The 26,502-nt window shown below is 43.2% G+C and overlaps 1 protein-coding gene across 1 annotated transcript in view; it reads right to left on the bottom strand.

Moving 5' to 3' along the window:
* Positions 1 to 4,296: 4,296 nt before the first annotated feature.
* TSHZ2 (teashirt zinc finger homeobox 2) overlaps positions 4,297 to 26,502 on the bottom strand; it is a 249,291-nt gene continuing 227,085 nt past the window's right edge. Inside the window, exon 2 of the mRNA XM_069496068.1 lies at positions 4,297 to 8,930. Within this exon, the coding sequence (XP_069352169.1) occupies positions 5,863 to 8,930 (3,068 nt within the window). The 3' untranslated portion in view covers positions 4,297 to 5,862. The remainder of the gene's footprint in view (positions 8,931 to 26,502) is intronic.

Genomic DNA, 26,502 nt, shown 5'->3' with positions numbered 1-26,502 from the left:
TTGAGTCATTTTTATGTGAAGTGTCAAGCTCCCTAACAAATAACTCCTGCCAGACAAATCAAGTTCCTCGTCTTAGAGCCGAGGCTAAATAGTTTATAGCTTTAATCTGCTCACCGAGGTGTGCAGTCTATGACAGTAATTATAAATGCAAGGAGAAATTATAGCTGAATGCTTTAACTGCATTAGGAGCCGTTTGATGAACAATCACGAGCGCCTGCTCATTTCCAACAATAGAGGGCAAGTTAGTGTCAATGCATTAGAGAGATTTCAGTTCTGCATGGCTTTTTCTCCCATTTACCAAGGAATGTCACTTGTCTCCTATAAAGTAGAAAAAAGCATCATGGAAAGCTTTAAACTTGATAGTTAAAAAAAAGAAAAAGACAAAGAGAAATGCAGGAAAAACTGTTTATCATTATGACTTCTTTTTCTCTGTTTTGTTTGGCAGCAGGTTCGGTTTCAAATTAGCTCAGGGAAGGTAACTGCTTGTTTACTTACTAGAGGCCTTAAAAATAAAAAAAAAAATTAAAAAAAAAAAAGAGAACCCTCCCCAAGCCATTTTCGAGAAGTCTTCATAGAAAAAGACTTCTGTAAATGAAGGGCAAGTTCAAAATCATCACGGGGAGCAGCTCCAACGACTGTGTGTGTCTCTCCACTAGGTTCTGCTCTTCGTCTGCGTCTACCTAAGCTAATGACACAATTTAGCTCTTTATTTTCCCCTCCTCACTTTTGCAGAAAGACGTTTTTAATTTAGCTGAAGAATTACACAAATGTATTTTAAAGACATAAATCCATATAAAAAATATGAGCTAATTAAAACATTGCACTCCCTGTCGCTCATGGATTTTCAATTTAGCGAAAGAAAAAAGAATTGCATCTGGTTAAATGAAAAGATGATACCGATGGCAGATTGGAGTAAATGAAAAATAATGTTACTCTATATTAAAGCGCCAAATTATACACGTCAGGATTGAGCATTCGAAAGTCCAAATGAGGGAGGAAAGTGCCACGGGGGCTGCCTCGCGCAGGGTGGTAAGCCAGGACGCTGGGACAAAATGCAAACGTTGGGGAAGATGATGCATTTGTTTCTTGCTGCTTGAAAAATGCTACAGTGTGTACTTGACCCTGTTCTCTTCATTCTTATTTTATATTTCCAAAATGAATTCCTGAGAGTCAGGATGAGGATTAAAAAAAAATCTTACATACATATATATATATTTTTTTTCCCTTGGAATTTGGAAAATTTCTTGGTTAGACACTATACAGTAAACGCACCATTCCCTGACTACCCAAGGGTGTTAAAAAAAAGAGAGCAAGAATGTTCTGCTTCACCCTGTAGGTCAGTCCCAGGCCCCTGAATCGCAATATTTGATTTATAGCTGGAGCCTCCAAAGAGGCCCAGAGGAGCCCTTGTTCCTCTCTCAACTCTTATGTCACATTTTACAGCTTTCATTCTGGGCTGCTGGAGGTACGCCTGGCATGGGTAGCACCTAGAAAACATCAGGCAAGGAGGAGGAAACCGGGAAGCAGAAGAAAGTTGATGAGCATTGGACAGTCCTGGGTTTGAATCCTACCTCTATGATTACTGTGTGTTCTTGGACAAATGATGAAACTCTTTGAGCTTTGGTTTACCTCTATGCAAAGTGAGGATGTTATGAATACTCAGAAAGAGGCCAATATATGGTAGTTTTGCTGCTGTTGTTGTCCTAATCAAATAGCAGGTTGAGGTTCCTATTAGTATTAATTAGTTCAACCTAAGAAGACTGCAGGTTCTATACACTTCAGGTGAGGTTGCAGAACAGGTAAGTGCCCCTAGAGGCTCTGTTTAGAACTGGCTTTTTTTGTAAACCTACCATGTACTAGGCTTTATGGAAAATTACACACATTTAAATTCTCACAATCTTCCCATGAGAGGGATATTATGTCCACATTTTATAGATATAGAAGTGGGGCACATCTTAAAGAGTGGGTGAGTTGGGGTGTGAACCCAGCATTCTCCCTTTCAAACTACTGTTCCCCATCCTGGCTTCCCCTGGGGACTGGGCAGCATTTACCTTGGAGTTGTCCATCTATGTGTCTACCACTGGCCTTGAAGGCAGAATCTTGTCCTGGTCATTGGTTTATTCCCTGAGATTGGCATGGTGCTTGCCACGGAACCAAGGCTTTCTAGATACATCCCAATGCATGAGTGAGGCTCAGAGACTGTGGGACCTTAGGAAACCCATGCAGGACTACTCTGCCTCCATTTCTTCCTTCACAGCGTGGTTGAATCAACCCCTACCTCACAGGGCTGTTTGTGAGAATAAAGTAAAATAATGCTAGTGAACTGTTTGCTGCAAGGCCTGGTGCATTTTGCTATTATAATTGGCATGACTGCTGGTTCACTATAATATTTCCGTTGCTAAATAGAGTCTGGTGCATCGTAAAAGCACGACCAATATCTGTTGAGTGATGAAAGGAACGCAGGGAGGGAAAAAAAGAAGGAAGAAAAGAAGAAAACATGGAAGGAAGGAAAGGAGGAAGGAAGGCTTATTTAATGGAAGAAAGAATAGCTGATGCCTCTTACAGACGTTAATTAGTCCAGCCTGTTTGGCTCCTCCTAGACGGCCATATAGTCCTCACTGTTAGTGTTGCCAGATTTAGCAAATCAACATACAGGATGCCCAGTTAAACTTGAATCGCCGATAGACAATGAATACTTTTTAAATATAAGTATGGCCCATGTGATGGTTGGGCCATACTTACACTAAAAACATATTTGTTGTTTATCTGAAATGCAAATTTAACTGGACATCCATCCTGTATTTTATCTGGCAACCTTACATGCTTTTCACCCTGCACATGTGTTTTTATCAAGCCATCCACAACAGAAGTGGCAGCTCATTGGACTAGAATACATTCCTGCCAACGATTTCAAGGCTAGGTGTGCTGTTAAACTTGTACACCGTATTACACGGTAATGACTATAATTTCAAGCCCTTATGCATTTTAGACTCATTGATTTGCTCTCTGTTTAATTTCTATTATTCAAGAGCATGTGGCTTTTAAAGACATACACAAATACATATTGAAATTGTTTTAGATTTCTTATGTCCTAAAATAGGGATACACATTTAATATTTTCTAATGAATTTTTAATGAAAAGTTGCATTTAATATGTGGCAGAGCATTTCGCAGGATTTAAGATATATCCAAGAAAGGAAAGAAAATCCAGGTCAAAATTTTCATTTTTCAGAAAACAGGGTAAAACTCCCAAATTTTCCATAAAATGTTGACTATGCTTTCCAAAACATCATGTCATTTTGCACAATTTGTGCTGTCATGCATACCAACTAAGATTAGAGTTCCAGATAACAGTGATGTCATTTTGTGACCAGTTAAAAACATAATGTGCATAATTCTAAGCAGTGGGTAAGGTATTGCATAAATGTTCTATAACAGGAGCCATTCTTTTTTAGGTGACCAAATCCCCAAGAAGCCACCTTTGCACGGATGGGGGAACCATTTGGGCTGATTGGAATATTTTTAGTATTAACACAAACACGCCCAGTCCCTGCACCATCTTTCCTATATGTACAACATACGTTGCTTTCAGTGGGTCTCAAATACTCAAACCTATTTTTCTGTAATCTCAGAATCACAGCCTACGGATGAATGTTTAAGGATGGAGCTTCGGTTTTGCATAATAACACTGCTTTGAAGGTCCAAATCAGAAATATTTATTCTGTGGAAATGCAAAAATAGCTATCTCATCTATGTATTTAACAGATTTGGAAGTACCTTTTGTGTATGTTTTTCCAAATTATTGGTTTACCTTCGTGTCCCTAAAACAGATATCATACATTTCAGATTTTGACTGAGGATGGATGCAAGCTTTCTTTTCTTTTCCCTCTCCCTGTTTATATATCACATTTTGTCAGTGATATTAACTTTTTAAACAATTATTGCAAACCTAACAGGTGGAAAATTGGTCTTTATTATAGCACAAATAAACATTACCTATTTGTCCTCTTCACCATGGGTTGGACCCACCACTATTGGATTTGAAACATCTTTCTTCTCTCTAGGTATTCTGTGTATGTCCACCTTTTTTTTTTTTTTAAAGGACTAGAAAAGCATAATGGCAAGTTATATAAAATGTTATTTAAAATGTTATACAGCAAACACATTGGACGCCACAAAGCCCCAACCTCATATGTAGATTCAATGGATGCATTTCAGCTTTTTCTTTCAATAGCGTGAGCTAAACAAATCATGCTTGGAAAGCAAGAGATGAATCTGCCAGTAACACATTTAATTATCATGATAAAAACATGCAAACAAAAAAGATAGTCTTCGTTTGGGCCCAGAGAGCCGTTACAGTGATAGGATGGTTCCCCCTATAAGAAGCTTAGATCTTCTCATGGAGGGAAAAGTCCCAGATCAGATATTTTAATCTTTTATTTCATTTTGGCCATCCTCATACTCAGTAAATCTCTCCACCTGATGTGAGGTGCACCCAAAGCCATGCCCTACAAATACCCCTCTCTACCTGACACTTCCCTACCTTTGTAGCTTGGTGAGGGCCTCTATGTTACCCTATCGTTAGCTTTTCATATCTTATTGTGAATTAGTTAATTGAGAGTGAATCTGTAACTTAGCATGATGACATCAAGTGGACTGGTCAGTGCAGGAAGTTTAGTTCAGGTTGGGCCCCCGTCTTGGGGTGTGGCCCGAGGTAGAGGACAACCTGAATATGTGTGAGGTCCCCTAGCCTGTGGGGGTATCTTGTTGGAAGGAAGAGAAAAGGAGTTAGAGTAAAAACAAAAAGGGAGATGAAAGAGATTTGTTAAAACCCAGCCTGGCTTGTTCTCAACATTTGGAAATAGCTGGTGAGACTAATGTGCCATGGTCATCGACCTTGGTCTTTGTCCTCATGGTTGCCTTGGGCATCCATGACCATATGAGGCCTGGAACGTCTATGATACATGGTGGAAATTACCTTGAAGTGGTGAGACCCCATGCACATTGTACATGCACCTGTACAACAGGTGTACAGAAAGCCATTTGTTTGCATAAAATAAAATCTCAAAGGCATGCATTGCATCTATCTTTGTTAAAGGTAGACTCTGCTATTAGTCTATCCTCAAGAAAAGCAAAAAAAAAAAAAAATATGAGGGAAGAAAATAAGCTTCCTCTCTTTCCATCTCAATGTGCTGCAGAGAAGCGTGTTTTGCGGCCATCCCGTCAACGGCACGTGCTCTTTCGTGGGAAACTTAACGCAGGAAAGAAGCAAAGGGAAGGGGGAGCAAGGTGGCAATTGCTAAAAGTAATCTGCAAAAAGCATTAATTACAAGTAACAATAATAAAGACAACTTCAAGCTATTCATGAGCTGATTAAGAAATCTCTGTAGAGTGAGCGCTTCTAGCAACTGTCCCATCTTTATGCGCTGTGGCTCACCTTTTCATCATTTTGTAAGTCATTAGCGTCGCTATGGGCAGGTGGGTGGTGAAATGGAATGGTGAGAGAAGTTAGTACTTATTAATTAAAATGAGGGGTACCCTTGGTTGGATGCTGGAGGTTGCCTTGGGTAACTCAGGGGACCATGTATAGTGAAGGCCTAGAAGAAGCAGTAATCTGTGAACGTCATCTCTCTAAACCCACTTTATTCTAGTCCTTGACTCTACACTGGAGGACTTGGGAGATGGTTAGGGCCTATTTCTCATGTTCTGGTCTTTCATAAAAATAAGTCCTACTCCAGCAAGCTACTCTCCTGCTTGGCACTGGGAGACGTTGGCTGCCTCTAAGCAGACCCGTCACCCCTCCAGAAGCTCCTCCCAAGGCCACTGTCACCATCGCCTGGCAGCAAACCCATACCTGCGGAGCTATTCTTCATCCACGTCTGTTACAAACTGTGAATGGTGTTCGGGTGACTTGCTGTGCGTTTTGCTTAGGTGGAGTTTTACCGCATGTTTGCTCACAAATGTCCGACAGCACAACTTACACTTGAATTTAGAGTCTGTGTCCTCTTCGCCAGCTATTGTTTCCGGAGACCTCTGAGCCGACGATACCCGGGAGATCTCTTGCTCCACCTTGCTTTGCTGATCCACTGCCATGCGGGTCATATCCTTCATTTGGAAACCCAGGTGAGATTCCAAGTGACTGATGTAGGTAGAAGGGGTTCTGAACTGGGAGGCGCAGTCACTGCAATAAAAGATAGGGTGGCCTTTGTCCATGTTTTTCAGAAACTTCGTCCCGCCCGTTTTCCTAAGCTGGTACTTGACGTTTGCCAGCCAGTGGCTGATGGTGGTCATGGAAAGTCCTGTAAACTTCGAGATTTGCATTCGCTCTTGCGGGCCCAGATCAGACAGCAGGTACTTGCCTTCTGATGTCTGGAAGAGGCTGGAGGCGAACTGAGCCTGCAAAATCAGAAGATGCTGAGGGTTCCAGTTGGACTGCCGGCCTTTTCTTTTATGCAAAGTCGAGACCTCGCTGGAGACATCCTCGAAGCGCCTGACATCCATCTCCAGCTTCATGGGAGGGACCCTGGAAGACGCGGCGGGCTTTGGGGTGGTGGCTTTGGGGAGGACCTTGACCATGTCGGCGATGTCAGACAGAGCGTGCTTCTGAGGAGGGGACGTGCAGGATTGTGCTTGCGAGGACTCGGCTTTCTTGCTTTTGGACTTGGTCAGGTCGATGGGCTGGTCGTTGTTCTCAAATAGATAGCGCCTGGACACGCTGGCCGGCCTCGTGGAGGCGGGACTCAGCACCGGCTTGTCCATGATGCCGAGACTGGACTTGTGAAACATGGAAATTGTGCTTGAGCTCGGGCTGGAGCAGGAAGGCGAGCGCAAGAGTTCCGTGGCTTTGCCCAGGTGGTTGTTCAAGACGGACTGCAGGGCGCTGAGCGGGTTGATGCACGGGAGGCCCGCGGGGTGGCTGGTCAGGGCACAGCCGTTGCTGAGAGAAGACGTGGGCTCCAGGGCCTGGGGTTTCTCTTTCTCTCCACACTCTTTCATCAGCTTGTCCTCCTCCTGCAGGGGACGCGGCTCAGGCTTTTTGGATTCTGAAGGCGTTTCGCTTTTGGAGAAAGAGTCCCCTTCCCCGTGGCTGAAAGACGAGGCCTCTTCGTGGGGACTTTCTTTCCTACCCTCCTTCACGGCTTCATCTTTGTCTTCCGACTCCTTCTTGACTTGCGTGTACGGGGCCAGGTTTGTGGGCACAGAGACGAGTGGCATGACTTTCCACTTGGGTGCAATTGGCCTCAGCTTGTGGGTGAGATTAGGTCGGATCTGCAGGACCTGGGATCCCACAGGCAGAGGCGGCTTGGTGCCCTCCGACAGCTGGTAGGCCGCGTGGATGCTGGGGTACGCGCTCCAGCTTGGAGCCCCGTTTTGGGCTTTGTTGATGGCTGTGGTGACTGTATTTTCCAAAGATTTCAAAATGTCCCCTCCACCCTTGGAGCCATCTTCCAAATCCTCCTCCCTCAGATACTGGTATTTGATTGTGGGGTCTAAAGGCTTTTGTAGAGGATCTTCATAGTCCTCGCTTTTTACGACTTTCTCATCCTTGCCGGCTTCCTCTGCTCTTTCTTTTTTACTCTCTCTCTTTACCTCGGTCGTGGAGGCCGCGCAGTCAGACGCCGAGTTACTTGACGGCTTGGGAGCCAGGGCATCGCTGTTCGGGGCCTCCGACAAGGACTGCATTTTCTCCACCGCCAGTGGGTCTAACACCAGCTGCTTCCCTTTCTTGGAGGCAGAGCTGGTGACCTTGAGAAAGTGACCTGTGACCATCATGTGGGTGGTGAGCTGCTGCAAGGTGTCGTGAGAGCTTCCACACTCCATGCACTTCAAGATCTGGGACTTGCAGGCCTCAAACTGCCAGGTGTAGCTGGCGCCGTTCTGGTAGCCGTAGCGGTTGTTGGAGCTCACCTGCAAGCTGGCGTTCTTCTGGGAGGAAAAAGAATCTGCGAATGACCCTGTGGTCGAGTCGGGGGAGCACGGCCGGTTGACATCAAAGACGCGTTTCTTCGCCGGAGTGACCATTTTCGACGAAATGGTTGGTACTGGCTCCTTCAAAGGCACTTTTTGGTAATGTTTTGTTTTTATCATGTGGACGCTCAGATCTTGGAGGGAATCGAAGGAGTCGCCACAAAACATACATTTCAGGACCTTCTGAGCATCCTCCTTGTCCATATCCTGGAAAGCCCTTTTCCGGGGCTTTGAATAGCTCGTGGGTCTGAGTTTGTCCTTTTTGCGGTTGTCATCTTGATAGTGGCCCGTCTCGTTCATGTGCACGGTCAGCTCCACCAAGGTGTCGTAGGCGGCGCTGCACTGCCGGCAGCGGAACCTGCTGGCCCCTGTGAACACGGTTCCGCACATCTTGCTGCTCTGCCGGTACAGCTGGACCGAGCTGAACAGGCTGGGTTTCGAGACGGATCTAGAAGGCAAGTTCTGCTGCAGACTTTTGGACAGAGCGTCTTGGTGCCAATCAAAATCACTCTTGCTGCTGCCATTGCGGGTGTCACAATTCCGCCTCTCAGCGTTGGACAGCTTGAAGCCAAGGCCCAGGCCTGACCAGTAGGAATCAGACAAGATGTTGGCATAGACAGCTGTCATTTTATCCATGCAGTTGTGTGCCTCACTTGGAAGCTTGGGGTGAGCGTTCGCTCTCTTGTCCGAGGCATCTCGGCCACAGATGCTCTTGGCGTCCGACACCTGATCGCTGGCATCGCTCAGCAGAGACTCGCTCTCAGCATCCTGATTGGACAAGTGACTTCCTGGAGAGTTCTGGTAGCTGAAGCAGCCTTTCTGCTCTGGGCCTGTTTCTATCTCCTCATCTGTCCCTGTGTCATTGCCACCCTGAAGCTGAGCTACTGAACCGCTGTCCTCCTCCTCTTCCTCTTCCTCTTTTATTTCCTCCTCTTCTTTCAGCTGTTCCTCCTGGGCATAGCCTGCAAGAGAAGGAGAAGAGTTGAAATGACAATAACAGGTTCCATAGTCCATTCCAATTGCCCCACGTAGACTGAGTGTTTCTCGTGGCGAACGGAACAGCAATTTAATCTACACTTTTATGAACTGCGAGCAGCAGAGACAGGAAAAGCCAAATGATGTCTTTTGTGCCATTGACTGCCTTTTTTTTAAATTGGCAGGAGTCATAATTCTTTATAAATGCACAGAATCCCGAGTTAATAATTTTCACATTTAAGGAATATCATTCTAATTTTCCTATAATGGGACAGTTGCTAGATTCATGCAAGTGACTTTTAGGAAAGCTGGACTGAAAAGTAAATCCTACTAAAGCTGCATCTCTACAGGGAAGAATGCGGCTGATGAACAAACTAAGACTTGAACTTTGGCAACTTGGTGGTAAGGTTTACCAAGAAACTTGGGTATATTGGCATATAATCATCCAAATCAATCATTTTTGAGTGCTCAGAAATAATTTGCATGCACAGCCATTATATTTTTAATAGCGAGTGTCTTTTTTGCTATAACATTTTTATTTGTAGAGAATCACACAGCAGGAAGAGAGATTATGGGGTATGCAAATAAAATCTTCCATTGAGAGTTGAAAAATCATGTATGCTCAGCAAATACAATGATTTAAAAATAATAGCAAATGGTGTTAGAATGGGAGATTTGGTGACTATCCTATTATTCTCCAACAGGTTTATGAAGACCTTTCCAGACAAGGCTGAAAATGCCCTCTCGATCTTGTGCCTGTAATTTCAAATGCACCGTGATTTGTGGGTACCCGTCATGAGCTGCCAATTATACGTTTGATTTGTAGATGCGAAATGCTATTGGGGATGCATGCTTTCCCTTCTCCGAGAGGATTTAGGACCAGTAATTGCATAGGGAAAATGAAGACATGAGAGAGTGGATGCAAAGGGAATTAATGGGCAAAAATCCATCAACGAAAATGGGGAATGTGACTATTTATGTCCACGGGCTCATTTTCCTCACCTGGCCTTTTCAGAGCCATGTGGATAAAGTGCAACCAAAGAAATACCAAGGAAAAGGAGAGCCAGTCTTAGATTTGCAAGGCCTGCACTATCTCAGTGCAATATTTTCCTCATGAGCTTCCATCTCTCCTCTCAGTGGCGGGTGGCTACTCGGGAAAAACCCTAGGGCAGGTTCCGCTCTTCCCAGTCACCTAGGATGTTGCTTGGAAAAGGGACGGTCATGCACTGGACGTCTGTCCTGAGAGGCAGGCAGAGGAGTCAAAAGAGATGGGGGCTTTGTTAAGAATAAGGCAGCCACTGTAGTCAGGAACTCCAAAACCCACTGTTGCTGATGAAGGCGAATATTTATTGAGTACTTACTCTCTCCTAGAAGCTACGCGAACCACTGCAAACACATTCTTTCATTTAGTCTAATACACACACGACGTAGGTACTGCTATTATTTTCATTTCACAGATGGGGAAACTGAGACTTTAAGGTAAAGAAATTCACCCCAGGCCACACAGCTCATATTGCAGAGCCGGGGCATAAACCCAAGTCTGTCTGACGAGAGTGCCCAAGGAGGCTCCACTCTCTTTCTATTACCAACCCAATGAGTAAGAAAACTTTGAGGAGACCCAAAGGTTAAAAGTCAAGCAGTAGAATTTCACTGAAGCAGTAAGAAAACTTCGAGGAGACCCAAAGGTTAAAGGTCAAGCAGTAGAATTTCACTGAAGCGTCACTAAATAGACAACTGCCTCGGAGACAAGAGCCCACGATTTTAAGGGCACGATACCATAGAACAAGGTGCAGTATAAAAATTCAGTCTAGCCACGAGTTCGATGGTTGCGTTCCTTATTTTATTGTTATCGGTGTGGGGATTTTGCTTTCCCAGCAAGTCGACGTGGATTTTTCATTAAATTGGCGTTGCTGGTCTCTAGGTCCATAAATTTTTTTTTTTTTTTTTTTGAGACAGAGTCTCACTCTGTTGCCCGGGCTAGAGTGAGTGCCGTGGCGTCAGTCTAGCTCACAGCAACCTCAAACTCCTGGGCTCAAGCGATCCTCCTGTCTCAGCCTCCCGAGTAGCTGGGACTACAGGCATGCGCCACCATGCCCGGCTAATTTTTTCTATATATATATTTTTAGCTGTCCATATAATTCTTTCTATTTTTAGTAGAGATGGGGTCTCGCTCTTGCTCAGGCTGGTCTCGAACTCCTGAGCTCAAATGATCCGCCCACCTCGGCCTCCCAGAGTGCTAGGATTACAGGCGTGAGCCACCGCGCCCGGCTAGGTCCATAAATTGATTGGAAAAAAACAAAAACTACACAATCTAATCAACCATTAATAAGTGGTCACTACTACTTGCAAGAACACTTAAGTTTAAAATAACCAAATTAGACTATTCCTGTTATTATCATCATATTTTTTTTTCTGGATTAATTTGTATGTTTTCAAAAATAGTTATCCCATTAGGTTCACGGAGAATGTCTATGTTATAAAATTAATAAACAAAAGTTGCTACTGAGGCAAGTAAAATACTCCAAAGAATCAGGAAAATTTTGTCAATCAAACAGGGTCATTCTGAGAATGAAGAGGGTGCTATTACCTAGGACATACAGTGGGTCACCAAGCATTAGGCAGGACTGTTCCAGGCTAACTAAGACACACAGCAGCCACACTTGTGGACGATGTGATCACAGCGACAAAGTGTGTGTGTGTGTGTGTGTGTGCGCGCGCGCACACATGTACGCAGAGCACATGAAGAAGTCTAGGGGTGGGGGGCGGAGGGCTTCCTGTCATCTTAATTGGCTGAGGGTGTTGCTGGGTTTAATTCATCTCAGTGTTTTCGGGGCCTAGCACCATGCCTGACACTTAGCAAGAAGTTGGGAAATAATTCATGTTATTTTGTGTGTGTGTTGATGAAATATATATGCATGCCTGCACGCACACACACAAGCTACCCAGCCAATATAGTCGTTTTCAAACAAGGAGAAAAGAAGTACTCTTTTTTTTTTTCCTGCTGACATTTGGAAGCTGAGTTTTCCGGACCAGCTCAACCTCACAATCCACTTTGTCCTTCTAAATGGATTTCCCAGAAGAAAAATCGGAGACAGCAAACACCTCCCCGACAATACAGATAAAATTTTCTGCTTAATTAGGCATTGACATGTTTACTATAACCTTTACAGAAGAGTAACTCGTGCTGAGAGACCCTTTTTGTCTGCTTTCCTCTGCAGAACAGACTAAATCTCATGCACCCGATAAGGGAACGCATTGAAAAGCCTCATACAGAAAGTGCCAAAGCAGCCGTCAAACTGAGTGTATTTTAACAATGGCTGCGGGTTCCAGGGAGTTTTTAAAAAACACATTTCAATATTATACATTTAAAACTGTTCACTTGACTTAAGTGATTTTGTTTGCCACCGGCGGTGGAGGCGAGGGAGGGAAGGCAGCCGGAATATGGGCGATCTGGGTGTATAACGAGTATCTGTCTCTCTCCATCGATGATTTGTTTAATAAGATTGCATCATCTGTAAATCTTGGTATAAGTGGATGAGTGGCAAGTTTATTCTTATGAATACTTATATAACAGAAGAAAACTATCACAATTATGCCAGGGCACAGTAAGAAAGAATTCTTCTCTGTAGAACCTCCTTGTTGATTTTGGATTAAAGATCCAACTTCATAGTGGCAAAAATTCCCTTTTCCAGTGAAAATTTCTAGTTCTATTCCTTCCCATTGCCTGACTCTGGCCACATGAAACGTCCCCACTTCTAGGACAACTGATGCATGAGCAAGCCCGGTCAGTTCTCTGACTGAATGACTGACTCCAGAGACCATTTCTCCTCCACTCCATGCTGCCAATCTAGATTGGGCCGCCATATTGTCCACTATGTAGGACAACAGGCTTCTACTTCCCACAGTCTGCTCTTGAGAGAACTGCTAGAACATGCTTTGTAAAATGGACTAGGTCATGATGTTCCTCTATTTTAACTCCTGCAACGTCTTTCTGTTGGACTTCTAATAAAGTCCCAACCCTTAGCATGGGCTAGAAGCACCTGCAGGACTTGGTCCCAGCCAACCTCCCTGCCTCATCTCCGAGCACTCACCACCCACTCTCCATGCCTGAGAAACAATAAATGGCCTCCTCGCTGCTCCTTGAATCTGCTTATCCTTTTCTTGACTGTGGCTCTCTGCCACTGCAGGTTTCTCTGACCAGAAATTTCTTCCTCTGCACCATCTCATAGTTGGTTCCTTTGCATCCTTCAGGTCTCAGCTCCAATGGCCTTTTCTCAGAGGGGCCTTGGTAATCAGTCTCCCCTTCCCCATGTAATTCTTGGTCACATCAACCGACCTACTGAAATCCTGGTAGCACTTATGAGACTCTGAAATTAGCCTGTTTGTTTATCGATTGGTTGTCTCCTTCCACTGAGGGTAAAGTTAAAATATCTACCCCCATGAAGACAGAGCACTCAGATTGTATCCTGGCACAGAATAATGTCCATAAATTATTCGAATGAATGATTATACAATGGAAGCAGATTATTCCAGCTGCAAACCCTGGCTCCACTCTTCTGGGGTGCAATTGGCCCCCTTTATGGGTGCCCATATAGATCAGATGTGAACTCCAACCATCCTCATCAACTTTACTCAATGATAAAACCAGAATATCCCTATAAATCGTCTTTGCAGTGAAACCCAGCCACCAACTTTCTTGTTGCTCAACCTCTCTGAGATACAGATTTGTACTTGTAAGTATGAGGACTGCAAATCAGCAAGAAGACCACAAAGCATCAGAAACTATGCTCTTAATGTGAACAGACTTGGATTCAACAAAGATTCACACGTGGGAACTTTGAAAGTAGGAACTAATGTTGTCATGCATAAAGTCCATTAGCTGTTCCGTGATACATGCTACACAAATATTGGAGTCATCGTCTCCTAAACACCTCATTTAAAAAAAGAGAATTGTTACTGGGGAAAAACATTATATATGCTGCAAACTTGTTAACGTAATAGTATGTGGCTAAAATTTAGAAATAAACTCTTACATTTTAGAAATTTCCTTTCATATTAAAGGTTAAAAAAAAAAGAAACAACTGTTTTAAAAAATCTTACCACCTCAATTGTTCCAAAAACCTCTAGTCAGAACAATTTAAATGAAAGTGTGCAAAATAATTCATGGGTGGTATGATGTGAGATATTAGATTTTTGCTAGGCCTACGTTTTTGTAGTTGCCTTGAAAATCCACAGCAGAGTGTTTACGGTAAGAACAGTGATAGTTTAGAAATGGCAGTAGAGGTGGAACAGTTCTAATAACCCAAGAACAATTTAAAACTCAAGAAGGCTGATTTTCAAAAAGTAAACCAGAATGCAACCAAGACCTCATTTAAAAACATATCCGACGGTGACAGGATCATTTTCACCGATCTACCCCACTAAATGACAGTTTAAAATCACACAGAGATGCCACAGCACGCAAGGCAGGTGTAAATGATAGGATCGTGAGAATTTCTTGCCAGGTACCCAGTAGGTATGCTAAGCGATGACTCGGAATAAGGCCTCTCTGTCAGGAGTCTCTAGAGCTTTGGTGACTGTGGTCTAAAAGTCTGTTAATATGTGTATGATTATTGGCACTAATTGGCACTCTTGTTGGCAGGCTGAGTAAAGAGATGCAGGATTTCGTGTTCAAGGAAGCCGAGTTATTTTCAGTGGTGGCCAGGCCCAGAGCAAGGCCTCCTGGAGGGCTGCACTGAGGAATCCCTGTGAGTCTCGTTTCGGGAGGGTGGACAGCGAGAGGTCTGTGGGAATCCCGGACACTGTTCTGGAGCCTAGACTGCACTTACGGAGAACACAGGGGCCCCAGGCCAAGACCCAGCATTCGTGCAGTCTGGAAGCATGATCTAAATTCATGCACATTTTTAAGCAGGAACATTTTCAAAGGAAAAAATAAAATTCATGGCGTTGGACTTTTATCCCTGCCATGCCATATATACCTTGGTCACTAAGTGTGACTTATATACACAGATCAAGAGAGAAGGGTTCGTGCCCTCCTCTGTCTGAATGTCACAACCAAACAAATAGAACTCTTTGTTTCAAGGACTGCTGCAGCCGCACTGTGTGCAAGGACAGGGAGCTCACCCCGAGCCCAGGAGTACTCAGTGGAGACAAATAGGGAGCTTTCTGGACGTCAAAACCCACAGCATCTCTTTTTAAAAAAATTTCCTGAAGACTGTTCAGTTCCTTGGAATGCTTTACATGCACGGCGGATGCGTATCAGGTGGGGTCTGTACGGAAACGAATGTCCACTGACAGTGCACTGTGGTTGGCACTTTCTTGGACCATCGCCACAGCTGTTTGGACTATAAGACTGTTTTCTAATCACGGCTTGTGACTTCTCCATGTCTTGGTCATCAGCAAAAAAGGTCTAAACTAGTTTAAGTCACGGGAAGTGGATACTCGGTCATCGCCTTGCGGTTCATCTGTTTATGCATTTAATCAAGAAATATTTATTCTGCAGCTCCCACATGCAAGATACTTTAGTGGAGTTTCATCGGGACTTCCATCACGGCGGGTCCTCTAAGGCCAAGGAGAGTAGAAAGATGAGTTATGGAGAGAAGTTGGACACTGAGGTTGGGGAGAAAGAGGTCGTGAAGAGGTCATGCATTACTGGAGGAAGGCAGGTGACTTAGGTGGGCGAGGGAGGCCAGTGGAAGAAAACCAATCCTCAGCTGCAAAGACACATAACAACGGACGCTGAGCTAGACAGAGCGACACCGTGGGGCTGTGGGCCACTGGAAAGTTCATGCCACGGCAGAAGAGCACAGCTGCTACTCCAGGAACCGTCATAGGGTCTAGGGGCGCCAGATGTTTTGTTTGGTCAAACCAGGCAGATGAAACCAAGTATGACGCAACCTTGGAACCAGGGGAGACACGGGGGCTAGAGGATCTGGAATGCTTCTCTGGTTCTCCCTCATGTCAGCTTTTTTACCTCAGTCTCCTCATCTGTCAATCCCAAGTAGGAGTGACCCCCAAACCCACCTGTCCAGGGGGTTCTGTCAGGACAAAGGAGGAAGTGGAAGAGAAAGTGTATTGTAAGCCCTTCCCTTTTCAGGCATGGTCCTTCTTGGTTGAATGACAGCATCAGCTGGGAGCTTGTTCGAAATGCAGACTCAGCCCCGCCCCAAGACTACGGAATAGGAATCATTTAACAAGGTCCTTAGGGGATTCATATTCTCAAGAAAGTTTGCGAAGCCCTGATGTAAATTGCAAAACTGTTAATTAGTTATTTAGCATCTACTTCTCTATGCCTGTGTTCATAAGTGTGTGTGGGATCCAGCTTTGTGAAGAGAATACGATTTTGAGGGTTTCCAGCCCCTTTCTGCTCCAGAGACCAAAAGACTAAATGCCTGTGGCTCAGATAGCTGTTTCCAGTTTATACTGGGAAACACCGATTGAGAGAGAAATAAACTGCTGATTCAAGGGCTGATCAGTGAATGAATAGATCACATGGCCTTTGGTCTTGGGATTAGGCAGAAGTCAGTTCAGACATGCCACTTACTGCTTAATGTGATATTGGAAAAATTACTAAACTTTCAAAGGCATAGCTTCCTCATCTATAAAATGGGAATAATAATAATATCTACTTCATAAGATTGTTAGGAGTACTGAATATGGTGAAGTATATGAAATACCAAGGTTGTAGGACTACTCAAATTCTCAGCCCTGTTCTAGGTACTTTCTGAACAGTGTGCATCTTGGTCTTCAACCTGAAGCCACAGACGGCTGAAATCAGTTGACTTTGGCATTCCTTGTTATCCCTAAATCTTACTCCAAGCCAACAGCTTTTAGATGGTATTCACATTAGACAAGAATCAGCTTTGCCTGTGTCATGCATGAGAAAAGAGCTTCCTCCAGTTTGGGGTTTGTTATTTAATATTAAATCACTTGCACAAGAAGCCAGTGGTACGTGTGCCGGGAACTTCCGTAGAAGTGATGTGCAAACATCAAATAGCAAGATATTAGGCCATTACCCATAATGATAATGTCTGCAATCTTCAAGAAATAAAGCAACCCACCATCTGAGGGAAAAAGGTCTTTTTTAGAGGCCTCGGGCTTTGCACTGAGAGAGATGACTAATGCTCAAAGCAGAAGGTCTCCAAGAAAAATGCTTTATATTCAGCTACCTAGATTTTCAGTCCAGCATGTATTATTATTGGGACATGTCTTGGTGACAATTTAAAAAAGCAGAGTGAGAAAATATTCATGGAGAAAGGTGAGAAGGGGACCACTTCATAAGCTTTTTGGTAGCTCCAGTTTAGAAATCATTTTCCTTATATTATCCCTACACGCAGAGAGCCATAAATCAGGAACAAAGGAGAAAACAAAGTGAAACAAAACAGAAATAAAGAAACTACACAACAGGACTGAGACTTCCCTATCAAATTAAGATTTTTAAGCTTTGACTTTCCAAGTGGTAGCAACTATTTTCAGCAAAATGTGCATACTTTCTATACATTTTTTCCACATAAGGATATATAAACACACTCACACATACATAATTCTTTCCAAGACTGCAAAGTTGTGTTTTTTTTTTTTTTTTTGCCAAGAAAAGGGACAGTGAATCATTGTCCAAAATGACCTTCAGAAAATATATGAAACTGATGCACCATCTGTATTTTTTCAGACATATATTCCAATTTTACTTGAAATAACATCATTAGCACAGCCATCTCACAGAGCTAGAAGGTGATCTTGTTTCCTTCTTGCCTGGCTTGAAGTCAAACATCTTTTCTTTCTTTCTTTTTTCTTTTTTTTTTTTTTGGCAAATGCCGCTTCTTTCTCTGAAATATTTCATGCAGATAATGGATCATGACCACTTCTCATTGCCTTTTCTCGAAAATGTCTAACTGCATTAGCCACGAATGGACAAATTTTAACCTGCTTCTTTTGCTAAGTTCATAGCTATGACCACTTCCCATTAAGAAGAAAGAAAAGAAAGAAAGAAAAAAGCCCACAGTTCCCTTAGAGAAGCTAAATTGGCACTGTCAGAGAGCCGTCTGGCCCTTGCTTTTCTGGTGAAAAGACTTTGCTGTTTCTAGAAGAATCACAGCAGTCTAAGGTGGAAAGACCTTTTAGGTCATTGGGCCAATTCCTCAGTCAGGAAAGGGTTTCCTGGCCTTGGTATCCTTCAGTGACTCAGATATTGAACTTGCAACTCATCTTCACGCTGTATTCTTCACCAGCATGACCATTGCCACCACACACCTTTCTATCCCTCCCTGTTAGGAGTTGAGCCGTGTTTCCACCATGGTACGATCTGTTCAGATCTGAGGATTGGGAGACCTTTCAGTTCAAGCTTCCATGATATGCTCTCTAATCAACTCTTCAGTCAGATAACTAACTGCTCAGCATATATATACTGGAACATTTTCAGCGACAGGGAACTCTCAGCTTTGAGGCCGCTTCTTCTCTATTTTAAAACACACTTACAGCTAATTTCTATTGAGAGCTAACTTATAAGTAAGAACCCGTGGGCTACTTTCTTTATCCACATTACATTGTTTGATCCCAGTGATAGCGTTATCTTTTCAACTCCCTCTTTCCAGGTAATGAAATTGAGTCGCAGAGAATGTTAATTACGTCTCCAGCAGCACACGGCTGAACTTGGACTTGAATTTGGGTCTGCTGGACTCTAATATCTAGGCTGGATTCTTCCCTTTCCCTCGCTCTCTGGATCCAATTCATTAGCCGGAGAGGTCGATTCTACTTCCAAAATAAATCTAAATTTTGCACAGTACCTTCCATCTCCACACCACCACCCTGCACAGGCCAACCTCATCTCTTCTCAGGTGGATACTGTGGCCTGCTCACTGTGGCCACTCTTGATCTCCTACGGCCCATTTACCTGCATGGCGGTGACAAGGAGCTGCAGACTCAGATTCCTCCCTGGAAGCCCCTCAGTGGCTTCCCATGGTGCTCTGGTTCCACTCTCTGTGGATCATCCCTGCAGTGGCCTGCCTGGTTTCCGTATCACATCTACGCCCCCCCTTCCCCACCCCTGGCTCCTTTGCTTAGTACCTGAAAGCCAGAATTCTGTTTCTCCTACATGCAAAGCTTCCCCTTTTCCTACATCTGAGTCTTTCTCAGCCGTTTAGGGTCAGCTCCAATGCTCCCCTTCAGAGGGGTCACCCCTGATCACCGTCTCCCCCCCCACCCCAACTCCTCCCAAATCCCCAACAGCCAAAGTTATTTTCTGTCTCAGTCCCCAATTTTCCCCTTTTGTATAGTCCTTATCTCATTTCGCAATTATTTCATTCCCCTGTTTACTCAACTGCCTGTCTTCTCAATAAGACCGTAAGCTCCCTGAGGGCAGGTCGAATCTGCCTGGTTCTCCACTGTACCCACTGCTATCCATGGCCAACCTCATCCAACTATTTGTTGAATATATGAATAAATAAATGATTGGTTGGATCCGCAAATGAAAGAGTGAGGGACTGCATCGACAAAGCACGATTTTCTATCAAATGAACTTAGGCTTTACTCATTGGGCTCAATTTGCTTTCAAGCCATAGAGAACAACAAAAATCACAACAAGATCTGTTTTCACAGAATATTACTTTGGATGATTGAGGTGTCCCCGCAGGGGCTTAAACTCATCGTGTGGGCTGGTCCCCGTGGGAGGTAGAGGAAGTCAGGTAAAGGTGTGGTGGGAATTCAGGGGCCCTCAGTTCTCAGATTTCTTACACTCTGCTTCTTCTTGCCTCAAACCCTACAATTTAACTTACATTCATCTGGCATGAGGCAAGCCAAGAACCTGTGCCCTATAAAAATGTAAAGGCTTAATGTCTTATCTCACCTTTGCACTTCAGGGTGAATGAATTTACGAGATCATTTTCGGGCAGCAGGTTTCTATAGAAGAACATGTGACCGCAGGGGCCAGCTGGGCCACTATCCCACCAGAACTCAGTGTTTCTTCATTAGGGGTGATTTTGTCCCTGTCCCCCACCTCCACCCCTAGGAAACATGTGACAATGTCTGAAGACATTTTTGGTTGTTACAACTAGAAAAGGGGGTGCTGCCAACATCTAGTGGGTTGAGTAGAGGCCAGGGATGCTGCTAAACATCCCACCATGCACGGCACAGCCCCCACTCACAGAATTTTCCAGCCTAATATGTCAGGAGCTTAAAGATGCTGCAAAGTCAAGTTCAGCTGAAGCTTTGGGAATTACAATGAGGATGGGTAATATTCATGCACTCTCCAGCTGTTGGTGAAGCAAGGGGCGACACAAGAAGACTCTCTATTATTACAGGAGAAACAGAGGAGACAGTGTGTATACCACCCTCACAGGGGCTATAGGACTGAAGAGCACAGAGTCTGGAATAAGCCTGCCTGGGTTCAGATCCCACCTCTGCCACATCCCACACTGTCACCCGGAACAAACTAACCACCTCTGTGGGCCTCGGTCTCTCCACCTACAAATTGGAGATAATAATAATCATAGTACCTGACTCAAAGATCATTTTGAAAAACAAGTGAGATAACTGGATAAAATTCAGCATGCCTGGTGAAAATAAGCACTCGACACATGTCCCTTCCCATTGTGATTACGAGAACAAAAATCTAGTCTTACAGAGCAATGTTATGGGGTTGGATTTCTCAGGATTTTTAGTATTTATTCTTTCAAGTTTGGGCTGAAAAGAAAAATTCATCAGGCTCCTAGCATTATTCTCAATCAATTCCTTCTGGATTCATTTAAATCCCCTTATCAGATTGGGTATTTTTATACTACAAGAAAGAAACAAACAAAAAAATTAATGATAAAAGGGATTAGCATTTCTAAACAACTCCAGTAACTCTGCCAAATAAATCCTGACCTATTTCAGTTCTTAATTAACTAGGTCAGCTTTTAAATGAACCAACTTATATAAAACAGCACGTCTGAGCTGGGGCCAAACCTGGCCTGGACAGTTGGATGAAGCAGTTCTTGGAAATGGCCCAAATTCTGGGAGATCCAGAGGTCTTCGATCTTTTTGAATCGACAGCTTGAATAATCTAGTGGAAAATTCTCAAGGGTTTTTTTGACCCTTTGATTTTAGGTTAGGGCTAGTTTAAGAATGATATTTTCAAGGCTTGTCATCTTTTCTCTGTCCTTCCCTACAAAGGAGATAGGTAACTAGAAAAAGGCTTTAGGTCACTACGTTGGCATAACCCCCAAATATTAATAGTACCAAGTTGGTTATTCTCTCAGGAGGGCGGAGCAGGAGAAAGCAGAACCATTTGGTGATTTAGTGTCTTCCAATGGTGAGCACCAATAGATCGTTCACAAAACATCCACTGTCTTGTCCTTAATATCTGTTCTGGCTTCTTTCTCTGTTTCATTTTCCTTTTGGGGGATATTTCCCTTTGTTCTTTAACTATTCTGATGTTAGTTCTCAGCCACCTCCCAAACCACCCTCATAAAAGTTGAATTCTCTCAAAAAAATAATACCTATATATCTATTTTTCTTAACAAAATATGCAGCTTATTATTTAATTTGCTTTTGGGAGTAAAAGATCATTTTCTTTTCTTGGAGAAATTACAACAACACCACCAACAACAAAAGGACCAGATGTTTCTTTCTGACTTGGAAGAGGATTATTAGGCATGGGTTGAATTATTAGAAAAGCATCTTCTTATATGCAGCTTCTAACACCTTTGAATGTTTATTAGGAGATATAAAGAGGATTTGAAGTTATACCTAAAGATGGAGATTCAAAGAGAACATTGGTAATTACTTCTAAATGTTTAAAATTGAAATTTTCTAATTCTTGGGCAATGCTGAAGAGACCATCAGTGTTCTAGGATACATCATAGTGTGGGTGAGATTGGCCCTACCCCAGGTCCACGTGGACCCTGACTTGTCTAAGCCAATCCCCTTGCTATACTGGCTTATTTAGGTAATTCAAGCCTAATCTAAGCCAATAGGTGATTGGCATTCTCAGTTTGATCTGACAGTTAAGAAAGCAAGGGTTTCTCCCTTTCCTTTTTCCTGTTCTCATACATGAACATACAATCTCATGAACTGCTAGCAAGTTCACTGGCATGAGGGAAGGCCACCTGAGAATTAAGCTAACAGGTATAAGAGCACAGAGCCAAGAAAATTGCAACCTTGATCCAACTCTCCCTGAAAGTTGATGTGTTTGTACTTTGAAATTTATTGAACAAACAACCCCCATTCATTGCTTACAATTGGGGTGGGTTACTTGCAACTGAGAGCTTCATAATATGTCTAATTCGTCTATGCACATTTCATAGTTTTGTATAGTGGTTACTTTACAAATTAGATACATTTTTATCAATATGTACACATTAGCCTTGCTATGTCCTCACATTTAGTATGCTACATTGTTTTGTTCCTTGGTGCATATATTCCTTAGCGCATAACAGTTATGATGGGAAAATATTATATATTTTTTTGGTTTGACAAAGTATAAGGTAATCTCCTTTCGCCATTCTGTCCACTAATTTTCCCTGATGCTAAGAAGGTCACTACTGTAAAATTTGGGATTAGGGTGTGTAGTCAAGCATCTAATCCATTGTTACTTGCACATTAGCTCCATCAATTTCCACGCCCACTTCAAATGCCATCTCCTCCCCAAGGCCTTCTCTACCACTGGACAAATTGAATTGTGATTCTTGATCTCACCTCCCAGATGGTAAGCTCCTTAAGAGCAAGGAGGATATCAGTATTCATCTTTGTGTGCCCAGCCCCATGAGTGTTTGGGCACATAGTAAGGACTCCTTAAGTGCTGCTATCTCTCCTTGCCTGCTTGGTATTCGGTGATTACGTACGATCTTGCCCATAGCCAGGACTCCAGAATCTTACTTAAACAGCAGAGGCAGCATTTACCCAGGGAGGGTCCCGGCTTCCCTCGAGGACACTGAACTAGAGACACACTTGGGATCCCACCACCCCTTCCTGTGGTATTGTCTGTCATATCCTTTGTGATTCAGCTAGGGGTGGTAATTTTGTTCCCTAGGGGCATTTGGCAACATCTAGAGACATTTTGGTTGTCACATCTAGGGGTAGGGGTGCTCCTGGCATCTAGTGGATAGAAACCAGGGACTCTGCTAAACATTCAACAATGCACAGGACAGCCCCACACAGAAAAGACTGATCCAGCCCAAATGTCAATAAATAGTGCCAAGGGTGAGAGACTGTGCATTGGAAATCTTTCTCCCCAATTTGAACATGAGCCCACAAATGCAGGCACTTGTTGTCCCATTCATTGCTTTGTCCTTAGTGCTAAGCACAGTTTTTGAGGTAACTATTTCCAGTTTTGGTCTAACCACCATCCATTCTCCACTGTGGGCCACCTTGGCAAGGGTGACCTGCCCCTCTGTTTTTGCAATTTGGGTAAGTTAATCATTGAAATCACCCATTCCTCCTTATTTATGTTAAAGTAGGTAGTTTAGCTTATTTTATTTTTTAAGGCATAAGATCAACTTGGCATGAGGTAAGAATGACATGGTCAGGTCCAGGCTGTATAAATCTGCTCCCTTACAGGCACATTGGGAAGGAGATGGCACAGCACAGTCTCTGGCCCCTGGGAGTTTAATTTTATAAGCCTCCAGGGCATCTGGACTGTTTTCCAACAAGAACAATCCAGATAACCTGTGTGTATGCTGTGTATGCACCTGTGTGTGTTTACATATCTGATAATTTAAGGTGAAACAAAATCTCGAGGACTTTCTCTTTTCTTTCCCTTTTTGGTTGGCATTTGTGTGTGCGTGTGCGTGTGTATGTGTGTGTGTGTGTGTGTTAGTATGGGCACAGGACACCTGCTTGGCCAATTAAATTCTTGCTCTATGGAATTTGAATTCTGACTCAAAGATGAATTCAACTCAAAGATGGAAAAATGGTCAGGGTGGATCCACTTGATGACAGACTGCCAAGGGGGCCCACAGTGGGGAACAAATGCCAGGAGCATCCCCACCCCCAGGTGTGACAACCAAAATGTCTCTAGACATGGCCAAATTCCTCCCAACAAATTCCTTGTTTTAACTCAAGTTTGCCAGAGATAATATTTGTTGCTTGCAATCAAAGACCCCACTCTGTGATAAATGGTGCTCAACATATACTCTGAACCCAAGAATGAATTTGTACTAGCTCAAACAGAATGTCTTCTTCACACATCAGAGTACAACAAGCTCAAACTCTTGGTGGCATTGTTTGGAGTACAGCAGAAGGAAGATATTATTATTTATATGTTCATAGACAAAAGGGCAGAACACCAAGTTATGCTAATAAGAGCACCCTATTTCTGGAAACTAAAAATTTCCCTTTGAAGCCAAAGTCCCCTCCATCTAGACATACAATTTTGCACAGAGCTGTGCTACATGTAAGAGTCTACCTTGGAAATGCTTTTTAGAAACATATCATCCGCCAATGACTTGACTGTCCCTGTCTAGGGTATGTCTGCAGTGCACACGGTCTATTGTGTCAATAATCTGCATATTTAAGATCCCCGTGTGCTCATTGAGACGATAGATGGGGCTGGTACAGTCTACTGGGTCAAAAATCTGCTTTAAATAGTCTATATACACAGTCAGTTGAGTAAATAACAGCATTTTCAAAAAGTCCCTAAATATATAATAACATGATAAATCACATCAGCTCTTAAAGATGCAGCCTTGCTACCGCTGATCAGGAAAATGATGTGCACTTTAACAAGCCACTTACAAATGATCTCATCTTTTCCAGCCGTGTAGCATTATCTTTTCTTCAACTATATTTTTCATATGTAGAGGAAAGACACCCTAATACACACACACACACACACACACACGGGCATGTGTGTATACACAATATCATTTTGCACAGATAAACTGGGTTTGAGCCAATCATCCAGTTGTAGGGAGTGAAACACCGGAGAATAACGTTCTTCTCTCTTTGGTTTGGAGGCTTCTACCATCACTCGGCTGTGCGTGATTCAGAGTTAAGCTGAGCTCCAAACACACAAAACCAGTTCTGTTTAAATCAATTAGAGGCATTGATTTTGAGACCTCCATCTGACCTCATTTTGCTGCAAAGACAACATATTCTATACCACTTCATCAGGACCCTGTTTGCTTACAGACGGCTTCTATGTGTACGATATTCTAATAGCTGCCCCTTAGTCACCGCTTTACGTGGGTTGTGTTAGTTTAGCCACACAACACTCCAGTGGTGGGGGTAGTATTATCAGTTCCATTGTTGAAGACGAAGAACCACAGGCTTCCAGAGGTTAAACAACCTTCCTAAGGCCACATACCCAGAAATTGGGAGACGCCAGCTCTGAAGTGAGCTCATAGGACTCCAGAGCCAGCGCCTCTCCCGGCTGTCAGCTCCGGCTCAGGGACTCATGCGCATGTCAGTTTTCAACTACGCCCCTCCTGGTTCCGCGGTGGACGGCGGAGGTGTGCATGTTTCTGTTGTAATGCAATGCATGTTCCTAAGCAAACCTTGCATTTTGCAAAGCCTTGTGTCAAAATTATAGCACTTATGGGAAAAATAAGGTTAGGATAGACCACTTAAAAAGTAAGCAACTAAGCATGCAGGGAATAACCAAACAATAACAAACATCATAAAAATACTGGTTCAGTTCAAAACACGTGTTCAATTCATAATAAATAAAGGAATGCCGTAGTAAATAAAAGACTCCACCTTGTAAATAAAGAAGGGACTGTAGTTGGGTAGAAAGGAGTTTAAGGAGGTAGTACAATTATGGAATGACAGACAGGTCAACATTTTTAAAGACCAGGGAGAGGTGACAATAAGACTTCAGAGTCAGACTTATGTGGTCAGCTGGAGCCAAGAGAAAGACAGGACTTTTAGGAACTGATGGTTCTCTGGAGCTTGCTACGTTCAGCTGTGTTGGTGAACTTTGTATTTGGCCACTGTTGCTCAGTGCTAAACAATAATGTGTTGGGAAAAATTACATGTGAATCAATGTGGCGTTCTCATTATATTCATATCATTGACTGACTTTCCAATCAGGAATGAACTAATCTGCTTTATAGGAATATGAGCTGTAACAGAACAGACTTTATTTTATCTTTCATCCTTAAAGACCTTTCATGTTCAACTAACTCAGTTGCTAAATCCTGGGCACCTCACCAATAAAATCTTAACTTTGAATTAATTACTCAGGCAAACCAACTTAAAATAAAGCTTGTAATTCTAAATAGCTTCCAGATGACAGAATTTGCATTTTATGAAATCTCTCTCTTGGTATTGGGGTGGGGATATGAGGGAAGAGCTTCCCTTTTGATATTTTTCAAGCACCTACTGTGTGCCTGGTATGGTTTACAATATAATAAATATGTATGATTCATTCAATAAAAGAAGCATTTTATTTTGGAAATAACCCTGTGAGGTAGGCATTTTATCTTTATTTTAGAGGTGAGGGATTTGAGGCTAACAGAAGAGATGCAAGTGGCTCTCTGGTAGACACTGGCAGAGGCGGGACATGAAACCAACCCGCAGATCCAAGGCCCAAGCGTTTCCCACTTCAACATTCTGCAATGAGACGGTTATGAAGTGTAGTCCTTG

The sequence above is a fragment of the Eulemur rufifrons genome, chromosome 20, assembly GCF_041146395.1.
Source record: "Eulemur rufifrons isolate Redbay chromosome 20, OSU_ERuf_1, whole genome shotgun sequence".
NCBI lineage: Eukaryota > Metazoa > Chordata > Mammalia > Primates > Lemuridae > Eulemur > Eulemur rufifrons.
The sequence above is the reverse complement of the archived record's forward strand: the minus strand, read 5'-3'. Positions and strand labels throughout refer to the sequence as shown.